The following is a 13,702-nucleotide window of genomic DNA, read 5'->3' on the forward strand; positions in this document are numbered from 1 at the left end:
AATTAGACTGTTAACCAAATTTTGAGGAATTTCATCTCAAACTTCAAAAAATGTAACTTTCAACTCAACTTAGGTTGTAGGACTTAGGAGTTTATTTCTTCAGTTGACCCAATGCCCGAGATCGTCCTAAAAGTGCTCAATTGTATTCAAATCAAGGCTATGGACTGGCCATCTTGACATCACGATTGTACTGCATAACATTGACATGTAGACTTGCATTATTTTGCATAACCACTCACCAATAACAAGAGCAATTAACGCCATGTATTCCTCAAGAATATCTGTCACTAGGTTTTTGCATAAGTGACATATAAATGTCAACTCCATTTTTGCCTTGAAATTCCAGTTCACACCAGTTACTGCAAATGACCGTGTACAGCTGCTTGATAAAATCGTCTGTCTGAATGGAGAGAAAAGTGTGACTTGTCTGAAATCATTCCTCCATTCTGTTTCTATCCAATGTTTGTGTTCTCTTGCAAACTAAGTGATCTCGAAAATGATAAGTGCTGGACCCGTTGCTGGCCTTTGTCATGTAGACTCATTCCGCAAGTTTCTTACTGTTTCAGTGCTACGGACACATCTCACATGTGCGCTGTTTCAGCATATTTGAGATGTTTCAGAAGCAATTGAAAAGTGATATCTCAGATTGTGCAGTTTGATAAATTGGTCATTGGCTGGTTCTTACTTGGGTGGCTCCATATCCTCCAGTTTCAGCCCGACGGTCTCAAGCAAACTTACAATTCATGCCACATATCGCTGATTTCTTACATCCTCAATGAGTGCAATGGCACTGGCTACTTTTTTGTTAATTATGGGCATTTTCGTGGTCGTTACGGTTCGTGCCAGCAACAAAACAGTGAGCAAAGGTATTTTTAAAAGATTAACTGCCCTTGTTGATGATTTATGTTGTGGGGATTTTAAATCAAATTAGTAATTAAGCAGTTTGCCTCATAGTTGGCTACAACAACACTTTCCATGTAATTATATTATTAAATCATTTTTAAAGCACAAGACACGCAATAATGGCACAATTACACAGAAGACAAACACTTTGAGCCCTGAAGATGATCTCAATAAAGATCGAAACGTTGGCACGATAAAGAAAATGTTTTTCTAAAACCTACGTCACACCAGACCGCATCTCACGATTTCTGAATAATTTTTAAAGCAGTAAAACAGAAATATAACAGGGGCAATGCATACCTGCCCCACTACGGCAATAGAAACCACATTCGACCATTCACCCTTACATATTTATGTACAAAATGTGACTTTTGAGAGTGCGAACTGACTCCTGAGATATAAGGAATTAATAAAGCACCTAAGGAGAAGTCAGCACAAAATTCTGGAGAAAATTAACATAAATGAGATGATTTTTTGATAGTGTCCATCCTAATTTTGTGAAACTGCATAATAAGTTGATTGGTAAGAAATAAATGAGATGGGTATGACGGTACCTGACACAATGAAAGAAAAACTCAACTTTGACAGACCCTTCGAAACGGTCATAAATAATAAATAGAGGCCTTTGGAGGAAAGGAAACCCCATGTTTCAGGAAGGGGTACACAGATGGATCGAAGATGGAACAGTGAGAAGGTATAGGGGTAAAAGGGCCGAACTACACCCTAGCTAAGCTCTTGGATGAATCCCAACAATTTCCCAACCTGAGGTCCATGCAATACACTCTGTACACAGAAGTTGATAAAGAAAAATATTAAAGGTGCACAGATTTACTACTCTCGGACAACAATAAAGGCACTAAATACACATGCTTTCAGCTTTGTACTGGTCTGGGGGTGCATAAATTGCCTAATGGCTCTAGGAAAACACAACAAGATTACCTTAGAGTGAGTTTGGGATATAAAGGCAGAGAAGGAAATTGAACATGCTGACCAACTAGCCAAAAAAGGGACAGCCCACTCACCTATGGGACCAGAGCCTCAACTAGGTGCATTGGAGTGTGTGCTAAGTTGGAACTGGAAAAATGGACGAAAGGACCAGGTATGAGGCAAGCTAAGAGATTTATCAATCTCTCAAAAAGGCGACTCCTCTCTCTCAACAAGCAGGATTTAAGGAAAATTATATGCTTCTATACCGGACACTGCCCTCTTAACTACCACCTAAAGCTGGGCAAAGCAGAGGCAGAAACATGTTGACTCTTTCAGAAGGAACCAGAGGCATCGCCCTTCCTTTGTTAATGTCAAGCATTAGCCTGGTTACAGCCACAATAAGGCAGTCCTCGAACCAAAAGAGGTGTGTGTGTAGTCTAGGTGAACACATGCAATTTTTAGTTACACAACAGTTTGGTTCCACGAATGACTGCAAAGGGATTGTGTGAAAGCATGCACACAACTGACATGCAACTGTAAATCTGACCAACTAAAAAGTTTATGTTCTGTTGTGTTACTGTACGCAACTTACTTGTATCACAGAGTTAAAAAAGTTAAAAAGGTGTTCGCGCACACTGCAACTAAACATTTACACAATTCCTTCATGTGCTATGAACACAGTCAGTACTTGCTCGGCATATTGGCAAGAAAACATGTCCTCTCCAGACCAGAGGAATGGCTTTCCTCCATTTAATATCTTGGTAGGTGATGTTAGGCTGTATCAAATCCAATAGAACATCGAATCTCTTGACACTCTTTGGATAATAATTTTAAAAAATTTCTGGGTGGTCTTGTAAATAATTTATAATTTTATTGATAAAATTGTCCTTTTTTTCAAACGTTGGCTGATGGGAGGATGCACACAATATCGTTTATTTTTGTTCATTTTGTTCTTTCTCCTTAACTCGAGAACACACACAGTAGCTAAATAAATGATGTCGATGAAAACACTAAAATATATTAGCTGTTTGTATGCTCACAACCCACAACAAAATTACTTAGTCACTCAAATGTGCCCAGTTTAGTAGATAACAAACTAAACCATTTCAAAACTGTTGTGCAATTAAAAATTGCATGAGTGCTCCTAGCCTTGTAGGAAAAATGCGCTTTTCAAGGCACGCTTATAATTTATAGGGTTTCCACAGTAGATCTGTATAAGACGCAGTGGAGAAAAGGATTTTTAAAATCTTTAATCAACCCCCCCCCAAAAAAAAGGCAAAAACATCAAATTAAAAAAAAAAAAAATTTTTTTGTGGTGCAGTGTACAGTTATATAATCCTCGTTTTAAGGTTGTTTCATTTAGTGTTGCTGTTTCCCTACAACCATAGCATTAGGAGGACTTAATTTTACTTACAGGACTTACAGTTGATAAATATAGATTGTGTATAAACTTATTCCGAACATGTTATTGCAATGAAAAAGCATAAAAGAAATAACATAAAGAGTCTAGTCTAGTCAGGTTCAAAATATTAAAATGTTTGTTCAGAGTCTGAAAGACTTAAATATGTACCACACTGGCTCTTTTTTAAAATAAACTGTTACAAAATATTAATGACTGACGACCACTGTTTTAACTACTGCGTTAACTCGAGGAAGGATTAAAATAAATCTGAAACGTGGATTGAAAGAAAAACTGGTTGTTGTTTTTTTGAGATGACCTATTATCCCTCCTTCGAGAAGGAAAAATCATAAGTTAACATAAAGACACCATTCTGTAAAGGTTGAATGTGTAGGGACTAAAGAAAAACACATTTTCAAATACAAATTTATTTTTGTTTAATAAGGTAACATTAATACATCATAAGTATTCAAGGTAAAATGGTACATTTATTTTGAACTATTTGTGTCAAATAGTTCAGATTAATATATAGAACATCAATATAAAGAAGTGTGAACAATATAATTGCTTGGAAGGCACATTTAATTATACATCTATTTGAAATGTAGATTCCCTCGAAAGTCTGTAAGGTGTGGCTACACTACCTCTTGAAGACCTTCTCAAGCCCATGTTGGAAATATCACAATCTAGTTCAGCCAAATCTCTCGGACGACAACGTGGATCTGAGAATCTGCAGGGTGGATTTATCCTATCATTAAAACTAGAAAAATAATTAGTTCATTATCTAATTTTATTAAAGGCCGGCGATAACATTTAAAAATTTAAAATTGCAAAACTCTTGTATTGGTGCATATGCACAAATAGAAATTTTTTTTCTTATATCTAAAGATGCTGGCACTACATATAAAAAAAAAATGATAAAGGAAAATGTCAGCATGTGTGTGTGTGTGTTTGTGTTTGTTTGTTTGTTTTGAGAGTGAATGTATTTATTAGCGTGAATGCGTAGTGTGAGAGGGCCATTGTTGAATATTGTGTACCCCGTCGTATAGTTTAGCTGTAATGCTTGTGAATAGGGTGGTTGAGAAATATCTAATACTCTACCCCTAAAGTCCATAGGAAGGTATTAAAAATGAGTTTTTAAAAGGAGGAAGCAAGTAATAGCAATGTTTTCTTAGCGTAAAAACTGCTTATGATAAAATCTGGAGATGGAAAACTTTCAAGACAATCCGTGATGAGAGAGTAAATGGAAGTATTTTTAGCCGGTAGCAACCAGCATTACTGAATGGAAGAAAATTTGGGTAAAAGAAGAAAATAAATGTTCAAGCTGGTACATGCAGTAGAATGGTCTTCCCCAAGGCAGTACATTGAGTGTACTACTATCTAAAAAAATATTGCTGTGAAACACAGCAATATTTTAGCAGCACTATTTTAACATTCTGTCATCAGTCAAATTCACAGACGATGTGGAGGGCAATGTATTTTACAACGAGTGCTTGAAAATCTATCACAATGGTCTGTACATAGTGGGCTAATTTTTTTACAGGGAAAAACAAATGTATAGCCTTCTTTCAACTCATCAACAACCAGGACCTGTACTGATCACAGTAGGGAACTTGGTTTGCTATTTTGGGCCCACTGTGCTGGTGTGGTGCTTTGTTACGCTTCCAACTAAAAGCATTACATGCTCAATGGCTCATAGTTATATGCAATACTGCTTTAACCTAGTCCTGATGCTTCTGATTTCATTATCCTTAAGGAGAATCTATTCTAGTCACCCAAGGGACAAAAGTGTACAAGATATGTATACCAGGTCACAGGGGAATTAAAGGAAAGCTGCAAAGGAAGCAGTGGATGTGAAAAAAATTGAAAAGCAGATACACTTGGCAACAGGAATGTTCAGCAGTATCAGAAAATAAAATAAGGGTAATCAAGAAAATGGTGCGAGTTTGGTTCACATCATTAACGAATAAATGAATAAAGGAGCCTAACTTCAGTGAGCGGGACTGACCATCCCAAACACCGTAGTGAATTAGTAATTCTGAATTCAATTATTATGTTAATTGGTTGTTTATTTTGGTACAGTCAGGTGGAAAAAAAAAAAAAAAACTTTAACCAGGGTTAAACAGGGAAAGTTCCTCAGTAACCCAGTAGGACTAGAGTCCTGTGAAATTTCAAATTGCCATAAAGAAAGGAGCAATTGTTGAATTAAGTTGAAACATATGCCTGGTAGAACAACACCCCAGGAAAATCACATAACAGACTTTGTCCAAAACATTTTGATTAAACTTACTTAAGACTTTAAAATATCTGCTGAAGGCAGAAATAATCTTATCTTTATGTTACTGGAAGGCCTAATAAGTAAAAAGTTTCTACTCACAGGCAAAACTATAGTGAGCTTCCTCCATACAAGGAAGAGCACAATACTATTTAATGGATGAAGTGCTTATAACTTCAGCCACCTCAAATAAATCTAATCTAGGTACCTGAGTATAATTTTTATTTCTGTTGTTAAAAAATATCAGACAACCCAGTTTATGACCAAGTCTCATTCATATATATTATAAATTAAATTAATTGACAAAAGCAGTTCTTTTACCTGAAAGAAGTCTCTTCAGTATGACTCGAATAACCATTATTTTTATGATGCTTTTTATTGGACTGCATTTTATTTTTTATTTTTCTATTATGTGGACATTGCATCCTAGCTCCAGTAGGTGATCTCTCAGACGAAGAGCTTGATTCTTCTCCTCCCTTATTCATATCTGTAATAATTTTTGGTTATGTTTATTATAATGTACTTTTATTTGAAAAATAAAAACATTTTTTTTTAACATAAAATATTACAAGCAATAATTAAGAAAAATAATGTAAACAAACTGGCAAAATTGAATATTTCATTTACCAAAACATATCAAGTGACCCAGAAACATAATAAAATAAGTTAATCAAAGTTTAAAAAAATTAGATATGACATTTATCTGTATTTTACGGAGTATTAAAAAATTGAATTGATACAAGAGATAAAACAGAAATTAGTTTCAAAGCACTATCAATGGACCACTCAAATCAAATTCTCCAATCGTAGCATGCATAATTGTGTGGCCGAGAGTGAGGCTGACCTATCTGCTTGTAAATAATTTCATCCCTTGAAAGGGTTTCAATTCAAAAAATGTTGAGTGTGAATCTGACTTCAGGAAGAAAAGGACATTGACACCAAAAATAAGTTAAATCTTCAAGAACATTGTAATAAAAAAATATACTGTACATGAATTACACATATTGCAAATTGATCTTAAAGCTATACAATTCAGGGCAAAACACTGTATTACGGACATGTGTTATGAGAAGCCAATACTGGCACTCAATTTGTTATCTGGTTATGGCGAACCAACTTGGATCTTCTTCTGGTTCTTGGAATGGGAGGTGGTGGAGAGGGGCTGGGTTAGGATGGGTTGAAAGGATGGAGAGAAACTTGAGGAAGTGGGAAATTGGGAATGGATCAATTCTTTGACAAAGGTAATGTTAATGTCATTGTGGATGGTAATAGTAAGAAGTTTGGAGTCTGAGGACTATTGATTAGAATGCTTGATTTTGTTGGAGGTTAGATGGCTTGGTGGTACACCACAGTTTCGCTCCATACCTCCAAATAGGTCGAAGTAATGTTTTGAACAGAATTAGTATGTACTTTACCGTCATGTCTGATTTTGGTTCTATAAGTCTTCATCATTGTCCAAATTGTCCGTTTATTCTTGTTGCTTGAGCAATGTGTAAGGAGTCCATGTCAGTCTACTGTCTATGTATTTTACTAGTGTAGAGGAAGTTTTTTACTGTTAACATATAGATGGGGCAAGGCTGTTTGTTTCATATGATTTGGGTGCATTTGTCCTCATTCAGTTTCATCTTCCACACTTTGCACTATTCTTCAGTGAGCTCAAGATGCTCCTGGATACTGGAGGTGGCTTGGGTAGGATTCGGTATCATCTCTGTAGGTTCTAAGGATGGTTTTGTGTCGGTAGATCAGCAGTGTAAATGGTATATAGGGTGGGACCAAGAATGCCCCCTTGAAAGACACCAGCATGGATTCGGTCTGTCTCAGAGAACTCACTGCCGCAGGTTACTTTGGAGCAATGATCTGTTTGACAGGATTTTAGGATTTGGTGATAAGGAGAGGATAGGAATTGCTTTAGTTGAAGAAAACTCCTGGGTGCCAGACTCCGTCAAAAGCTTGGGACATGTCTAAGAATGCATCCAAGCACTCTGTTCTCCAAAGCAGAGGAATAGTGACAACCATGAAATGCTGCTGAATCATGGAATGACAATATTATAATTGAAATGATGAACAGAAATAATGATGGGGTGAGTATGTAGATTCACTTTTTGTAAAAGATATTATAATTAATTAGGCAATACCTTTCAGCAATGGAATCTTTTTTTGGAGCTATGGCTTGTAGTTTAAAAACAGCAGTTCCCCTCCCCCCTCAGTTTAAAAAGCCAATGAAGCTCAAAGAAATGTCATTAATTTTTTCAAAGATCTATTCATCAATAATATTTCCTATTAGAGCTTTGTATAAAACGAGCAGTCAGAAATAGAAACTTGTTGCTTTTTGGAGCTTTGGTACTTTTATTTTGTTGGTCAGGCCAATTAACTGGAATTCCTAAGAAGAAAGAATTCAAAGGCTCTGAAAAGTCAGAATGATATTGTGTCAAAGAAATCCACTGCTAGAACCACTAGAGTTTTTTTTAAAATAATTTCTATGGCAGTGATTTTTGGTAAACTGTGGCCCAGCAACTTTAGTATTTCATTTTAGATGAAATTGGTGGGTATACGAAAATAGGGGTTCCATTTTAGTTTCTAAAACTAGCATACCATTAAGGGGGGATAGCAAAGAAAACAGTTTTTCTTTTTTCAGGAAATAACTTTTAATTTTTTCTCGTAGGCATGAGAGCTCTATACTCTAGGGAGAGTATGCTAGCTCTATACTCTAAATGTGAGGTAAAGGAGATACGAGGCGTTAGCAAAAGTCCCAGATACTTGTATTGATTTAGTCAACTTTTTCTCCCTTATAGGATCATTTGTCATAAACAGCTAATTTAGCAGCATTGCGAAAAATAACAATTTCAGTTTTGGAGAGGTTAACTTTTAACTTCCATTGCTGACAATACTGTGCTAAAAAGTTTAGGTTTCTCTGTAAGATAATAGGGTTGTCGGCTACACATCAGGAAATAAAGAGGTGGAAAGATTCAATACACATCCCTGTTTCACATCAGCACCTGTTTTAAAACATTTAGAAATGCCATACGGCCCATGAACTAAAGATGCTGTATGTGAATTATTTTCAGTTTTTAAAATGTTTATAAATGTTTAAATTGGACAGCTTGAGGAACGAGGAATCACCAACTGTAGTAAAATCAGATTTAAAGTTGATAAAATAGCAATACATTTTTTAAATTAATAATTTTAACATAATCTAATATTACATAAATTATGAACAACTACATCGTCATTTTAGGGGTCACCTTGTTAACGATGACCAGTGCTCATGAACTGCCAAAAATTGTTTGGCTTTTGGATGATTTCCAAACAAGTAATTTAAAGTAGTGTGTGTTTCTATTGATTATTAGTTAAAAATGCGACATACAATGTTTCCAAGGGGAGGAGAAGGAGCTTAAGGCTGATGAGAACCTTGTTCTTTCTTGTTGCTTTTTAGTTGGGGGAAAAAAAAATCGTGATACTATCTTCACATGACATCCAAGAGGATTTTGCTTCTTTGAATGGACCAAACGAAAAGACTGCTTGCAAAATATCTTTATGATCATTACGAGTTACTTTGAATGGAAGCGGAAATTGTATATAAGCAGATCTCGCAGTGCAAAACTAACGTAGGGAGTCCTCAAGGGTCAGTTTTGGGGCCTCTCTTTTGTAAGACTATAAAAATTGGGAATTGAGTTTGCTGCTTTTATCAACAACCACCACGACCGTGATACCAAAGCTGGAAGAAAAGAGTGAGAAAAATGGTGTCAAAAGGCCAAGTTAAAAATCTCCTATGATAAGTGAAAAACGCTAATTAAAAAGTAAGGTCGGTTGTCCAACTGAAGTCAAAATAAAAGTAAACGAGAATAAAATAAAGCATAGAAAAAATAGAAAGTTGACTAAAAGTTACCACTTTGCTAAAATGGTGAAAAGGCTATGAAAAGACAATTTTTAAACTTGGGCAAACATAATCACATGAAACTTAGTTTTTTTTGTCATTTCAGCCCCGAACTTAGTTATTCCTCCAACAATTAAGTTTAAAAAAAATCTTTCTATTTTCATTGTATGGTTTAACAACAAGTAATATTTAATTACCTCTTGACAAACGATGGCGAAAAGATACTAAATCTTGGTTTGTTGCAATTCCTCGACTATCTATGTCACTATCACTCCCATGGGTATCATATTCAGATATTGGAAGGTGAAGTGTTAGGATTTTTTTGACTTCAGAGTCTGTGCTCCCTAAATTATCAGATTCTAAAAATTATATATACATTTTTTTAACGTTATGCAGTGCTAAACAGTAAAATCTTTGTTGACATACCTTGGCTTTCTGAGTGTGGGTCCCTCAACCTTATAGGTTTCCGCCTGACTTTTGTGTATTCTGGATCTTTTGACTAGAAATTAAAACCATAAAAGTTAATATTTTTAAAATGGCATTTCTGGTTAAAATAAATAAATACGTACATGTCGCCCTTTGTATGTGTCCCCTGTAGAGGGTAGATCGTGATATACAAATGATCCTCTGACAGAATGATACGGGCCACTATATACGTTACCACTAAATGTACTTTCTGGGTAAGGAGATTTTGTTAATTGAAAAGTTGCATAAGGGCAAACATCTTCAATATAATCTGAAAACATAATGTTGAGTTAATAAATATTTTTGAATTTTATATCATCAAGCAAAAGATTAAAATTAAAAATGAACACATACTAGTAAGTACGTTGATTTAACAAAAAGAAAACATTTTTATTTAGTTATAATTTTTTTTTCTTCTCCTGTAAGTTATTTCCAATCATCAACATGGAAGGCACATTTTTTCAAAGACAACTCATGTTTGATTAATGTCTAGCATATTAGCCAATGACAATGTTATTATGCGTATTCGTTTTGGGGGGAAGGGTATCGTGAAAAAAAGGCCAGAGGCGACGGCGGGAATTGAACCCACGACCGCGGGGTCTACGAGCCGAGAGTCTCTCATGCTAACCACTCTCTCAAATTGATACTGTAAAATTGATTCTTGTATTACAGTATCAATTTTGGTTACTCTGTCTCGGGCCTTGTCCTAAGTGGCCCCTAGTGTACCCTGATACTAAGACAAGGGTAATTTTGTTGTTTTCCCCAATGTCTGATGCTCTAATGCCGGGCTTCCCAAACTGTGGTCCACTAACCGTAACTAGGTGGTCCGCGGCGAATTTTGAGAAAAATTAATGATTACAGAAATAAATGTAGAATGAATAAATAAAATTAAAATGACTAATAACAATGAGAACTAAAAATGAAAGTTTTTAATTTTTATTTATTCTATGTTTAGTTTGGCACACATAAGCAAAATAAGTGAGGTAAGTGAGACAGATGGGACTAGACTGGTCAGTCGATCAGTTTCCTAGTCATTGTTGATACTAGGGTCCTTCATTACCGGGAACTGCTGCTTCTGATACACCCTGGATTTTTCCAATGTTGTATATAAAAAGCCATTGTTTTTTGAAAATTTATTCTCAATGATCAGTTATTTACTCTAATATGGATTAGTGGCTGAAGTCAGGATTTCTGAGGAAGCATGCAGTTTTTCCATCACCTGCACAACCAGACAACCAAATTGATGAGTTTGTTGTACTATTTTTTTACAACTAACGATATTCCATGATCTGATTGTATTGACCTGCACTCAGATGGTGAAAAAGCAATGACTGGCCGAATGATCAGAGTGATTATTAAAATAAAAGACAAATCAAAGTATTGCAGCAGCAGTCATTGTGTTCTCCACAGAAATGCCTCCTTTAAGAAAGTTTTGGAGTAGTCTGTTCAAATGATTAATTATATCAAGTCGGGGCCATTGAAGTCAAAATTTTTCACAAAACTATGTGATGATATGGGAAGCCTTCATCATTCTTTGCTTCTCTTAGTCTTATCTCTATTGATGGACCACAATGACAAATTGGACGACATTTTCAACGATGAGAAATGACAATGTATATTGTCGTATTTATCAGATATTTTCATGAAAATAAATGAGATGAGTCTTTCATATAAGTTAAACTATTAACAAGTTTTACATTATATGTAAATATATAATAATAAATGTTGGTGACTAATATTGTCAAGTATCGTATCGGCCTTCAATGATAAATAATAAAGCTAGGAAATCAGGGTTGAAATTGGTGTCTAATTTATTTATATGTCATTTTCAATTTTTATAGTAATTTAAAATATTCAATTTCAAGTTTTGTTTATTTAATATCAATATGTAAAAAAAAATTGGTAATGATGTTTTTGGCTGCTGCTTATGAATGTGACCCAATTTATATTACACAGAAGAAAAATGAATTTGTTTCTTTATTATCTTGTTCACAATATTAAAAAAAAGTTAAATAACATCCTCAGAAGTAAAAATTGATTTATGTTCTATTAATCTGGTTGTACTTTTAAATATTAGTACGAGCACAATTTATTTTATAGAAACTTCTACTATTTATAAAATTTTATTATATCATTTAATATTCGTATTAACAAGTTTCAACAAAAAGATTAAGAAGAAAGATTAAACATTTTATTAAATTTTTTTCATATATTAAAAGGATTTTATTTTATTTATAGTCTAATAGATGCATATTTATTATTTGTTTGTGTTTATGTTGTTACATTGCTTTATTATGACAAATTTATTTAAATTTTAGTACTCATTTTATTTTTGTAGATTTATTTTTTCTATAAAACAGCTGAAATACCTGTAGAATCTGTTTTATACGTAGTAGAATCGATACTATGAGCCGTATGCGTGGGCCCGCTGTGGACTGCATACTGTTGGTCTCTGTTATGCAAATTTTGCATTTGTGCAACTGAAGGAGATTCACCCATGCCACAGTGTATGTCTTCTTCTGTAAAAATATGCAAAAAGTATCAAATGGTAATGATTATATCTGTGAAGATTCAGATGATGGTATGTGTATGCTATGTTTGTTTTTATAAAGGACTTGGTCTTTTATTATTAAGCTGCCTATTTTTATTGAGAAACAATAAAGGTTCCAAAAGTTTTACATAGATATGCTAGTGCTATTTCAAGAAGTTGGCTTGTTGAGTCAACCTGGTGATCAACTTTTTTCCCAAAACATAATGTCCAATTTTTTCAGATTCTAAAAAAACAATTCTCTTTTATTGCTATATAATAAATTGAAGCCATTCAGTTCTTAATTATTAATCATTCTTGAATTTTGAGGATGATATTTTTCACACATTTTGCTGAGTCCTTTTCATTCTCAAAGAGTTCTAAGCATATATGTTTTTATTTATTTATAATATTCATTGATATATATAAATATTATGCCTTATGTCAACATACATTTATTTTGAATGGAAAAAAAGTATATATTTTAAACCCCTCCTGAACCAGGCTCCTCTCATTAATGAATACAAACATAACCTCGGGGTGTGGGTAAAAAAAAAAAAAAAAAAGTTTTTTGAGTTCTTAATTATTAATTAATTCTTGAAATTTTGAGAATGATATTTTTCACACATTTTGCTGTGTCCTTTCCATTCTAAAAGAAAGAAATGATACCAAAACTTCTAAAATACATGAATTTATTCTGAATATATAGAAGTTTTTATTCTGAATTCGATAATTTCCATTTACCATTTAACTAGTTCAAAATATTATTGAGTTCTGAAGGAAAACATCAATACTTCCAGAACAAAATTATGAAATTTTGAGTTTCTGGTATCTTTTTTTTTTTACAATGGGAAGGACTTACAACATGTAAGAAAAAATTCATCCTCAATATTTCATCAATTCATTCTGGAGGTATGGAGTTGAAATGATAATTTCTATTTATCATTTAACTAGTTTAAAAAAAATTATTTAGTTATATAAGAATTGATGTTTCACCAATTTTTAAATTTCTGGTTTAAATTTGTTTTACACTGGAAAGGTCTTGCAAAATGTGTGAAAAAATGTCAACCTCAAAACTTAATAGATTAATTAATTCTAGAGGGATTGATGTTTTCCTTCAGAACTCAGTAATTTCAATTTATCATATAACTGGTTTAAATAAATATTATTGAGTTAAATGAAAAAGCTAGTGTCACGAGCGGGATTCGAACCCACGACCTTCGATTCAATACACCACTGCTCTAACCACTTGAGCTATTGTGACTCCGATCCCCTTGGACACCAACTCCCTACTTTCCCTCCTTTTTGCCATTTTCAAAATTCGAAAGGTAG

The 13,702-nt window shown here is 34.0% G+C and overlaps 1 protein-coding gene across 1 annotated transcript in view; it reads right to left on the reverse strand.

Annotated features, from left to right (window-relative positions):
- Nucleotides 1-3,660: 3,660 nt before the first annotated feature.
- Nucleotides 3,661-13,702, reverse strand: part of LOC106670715 (Down syndrome cell adhesion molecule-like protein Dscam2) — a 548,059-nt gene continuing 538,017 nt past the window's right edge. Inside the window, exons 32-37 of the mRNA XM_014401282.2 lie at nucleotides 12,213-12,362; nucleotides 9,948-10,114; nucleotides 9,805-9,877; nucleotides 9,576-9,737; nucleotides 5,826-5,991; nucleotides 3,661-3,989 (exon numbers count right to left, since the gene is read on the reverse strand). Of these exons, the coding sequence (XP_014256768.1) occupies nucleotides 3,815-3,989; nucleotides 5,826-5,991; nucleotides 9,576-9,737; nucleotides 9,805-9,877; nucleotides 9,948-10,114; nucleotides 12,213-12,362 (893 nt within the window). The 3' untranslated portion in view covers nucleotides 3,661-3,814. The remainder of the gene's footprint in view (nucleotides 3,990-5,825; nucleotides 5,992-9,575; nucleotides 9,738-9,804; nucleotides 9,878-9,947; nucleotides 10,115-12,212; nucleotides 12,363-13,702) is intronic.

This window comes from Cimex lectularius, unplaced genomic scaffold (assembly GCF_000648675.2).
Source record: "Cimex lectularius strain Harlan isolate CLEC.00 unplaced genomic scaffold, Clec_2.1 scaffold107, whole genome shotgun sequence".
Lineage (NCBI taxonomy): Eukaryota > Metazoa > Arthropoda > Insecta > Hemiptera > Cimicidae > Cimex > Cimex lectularius.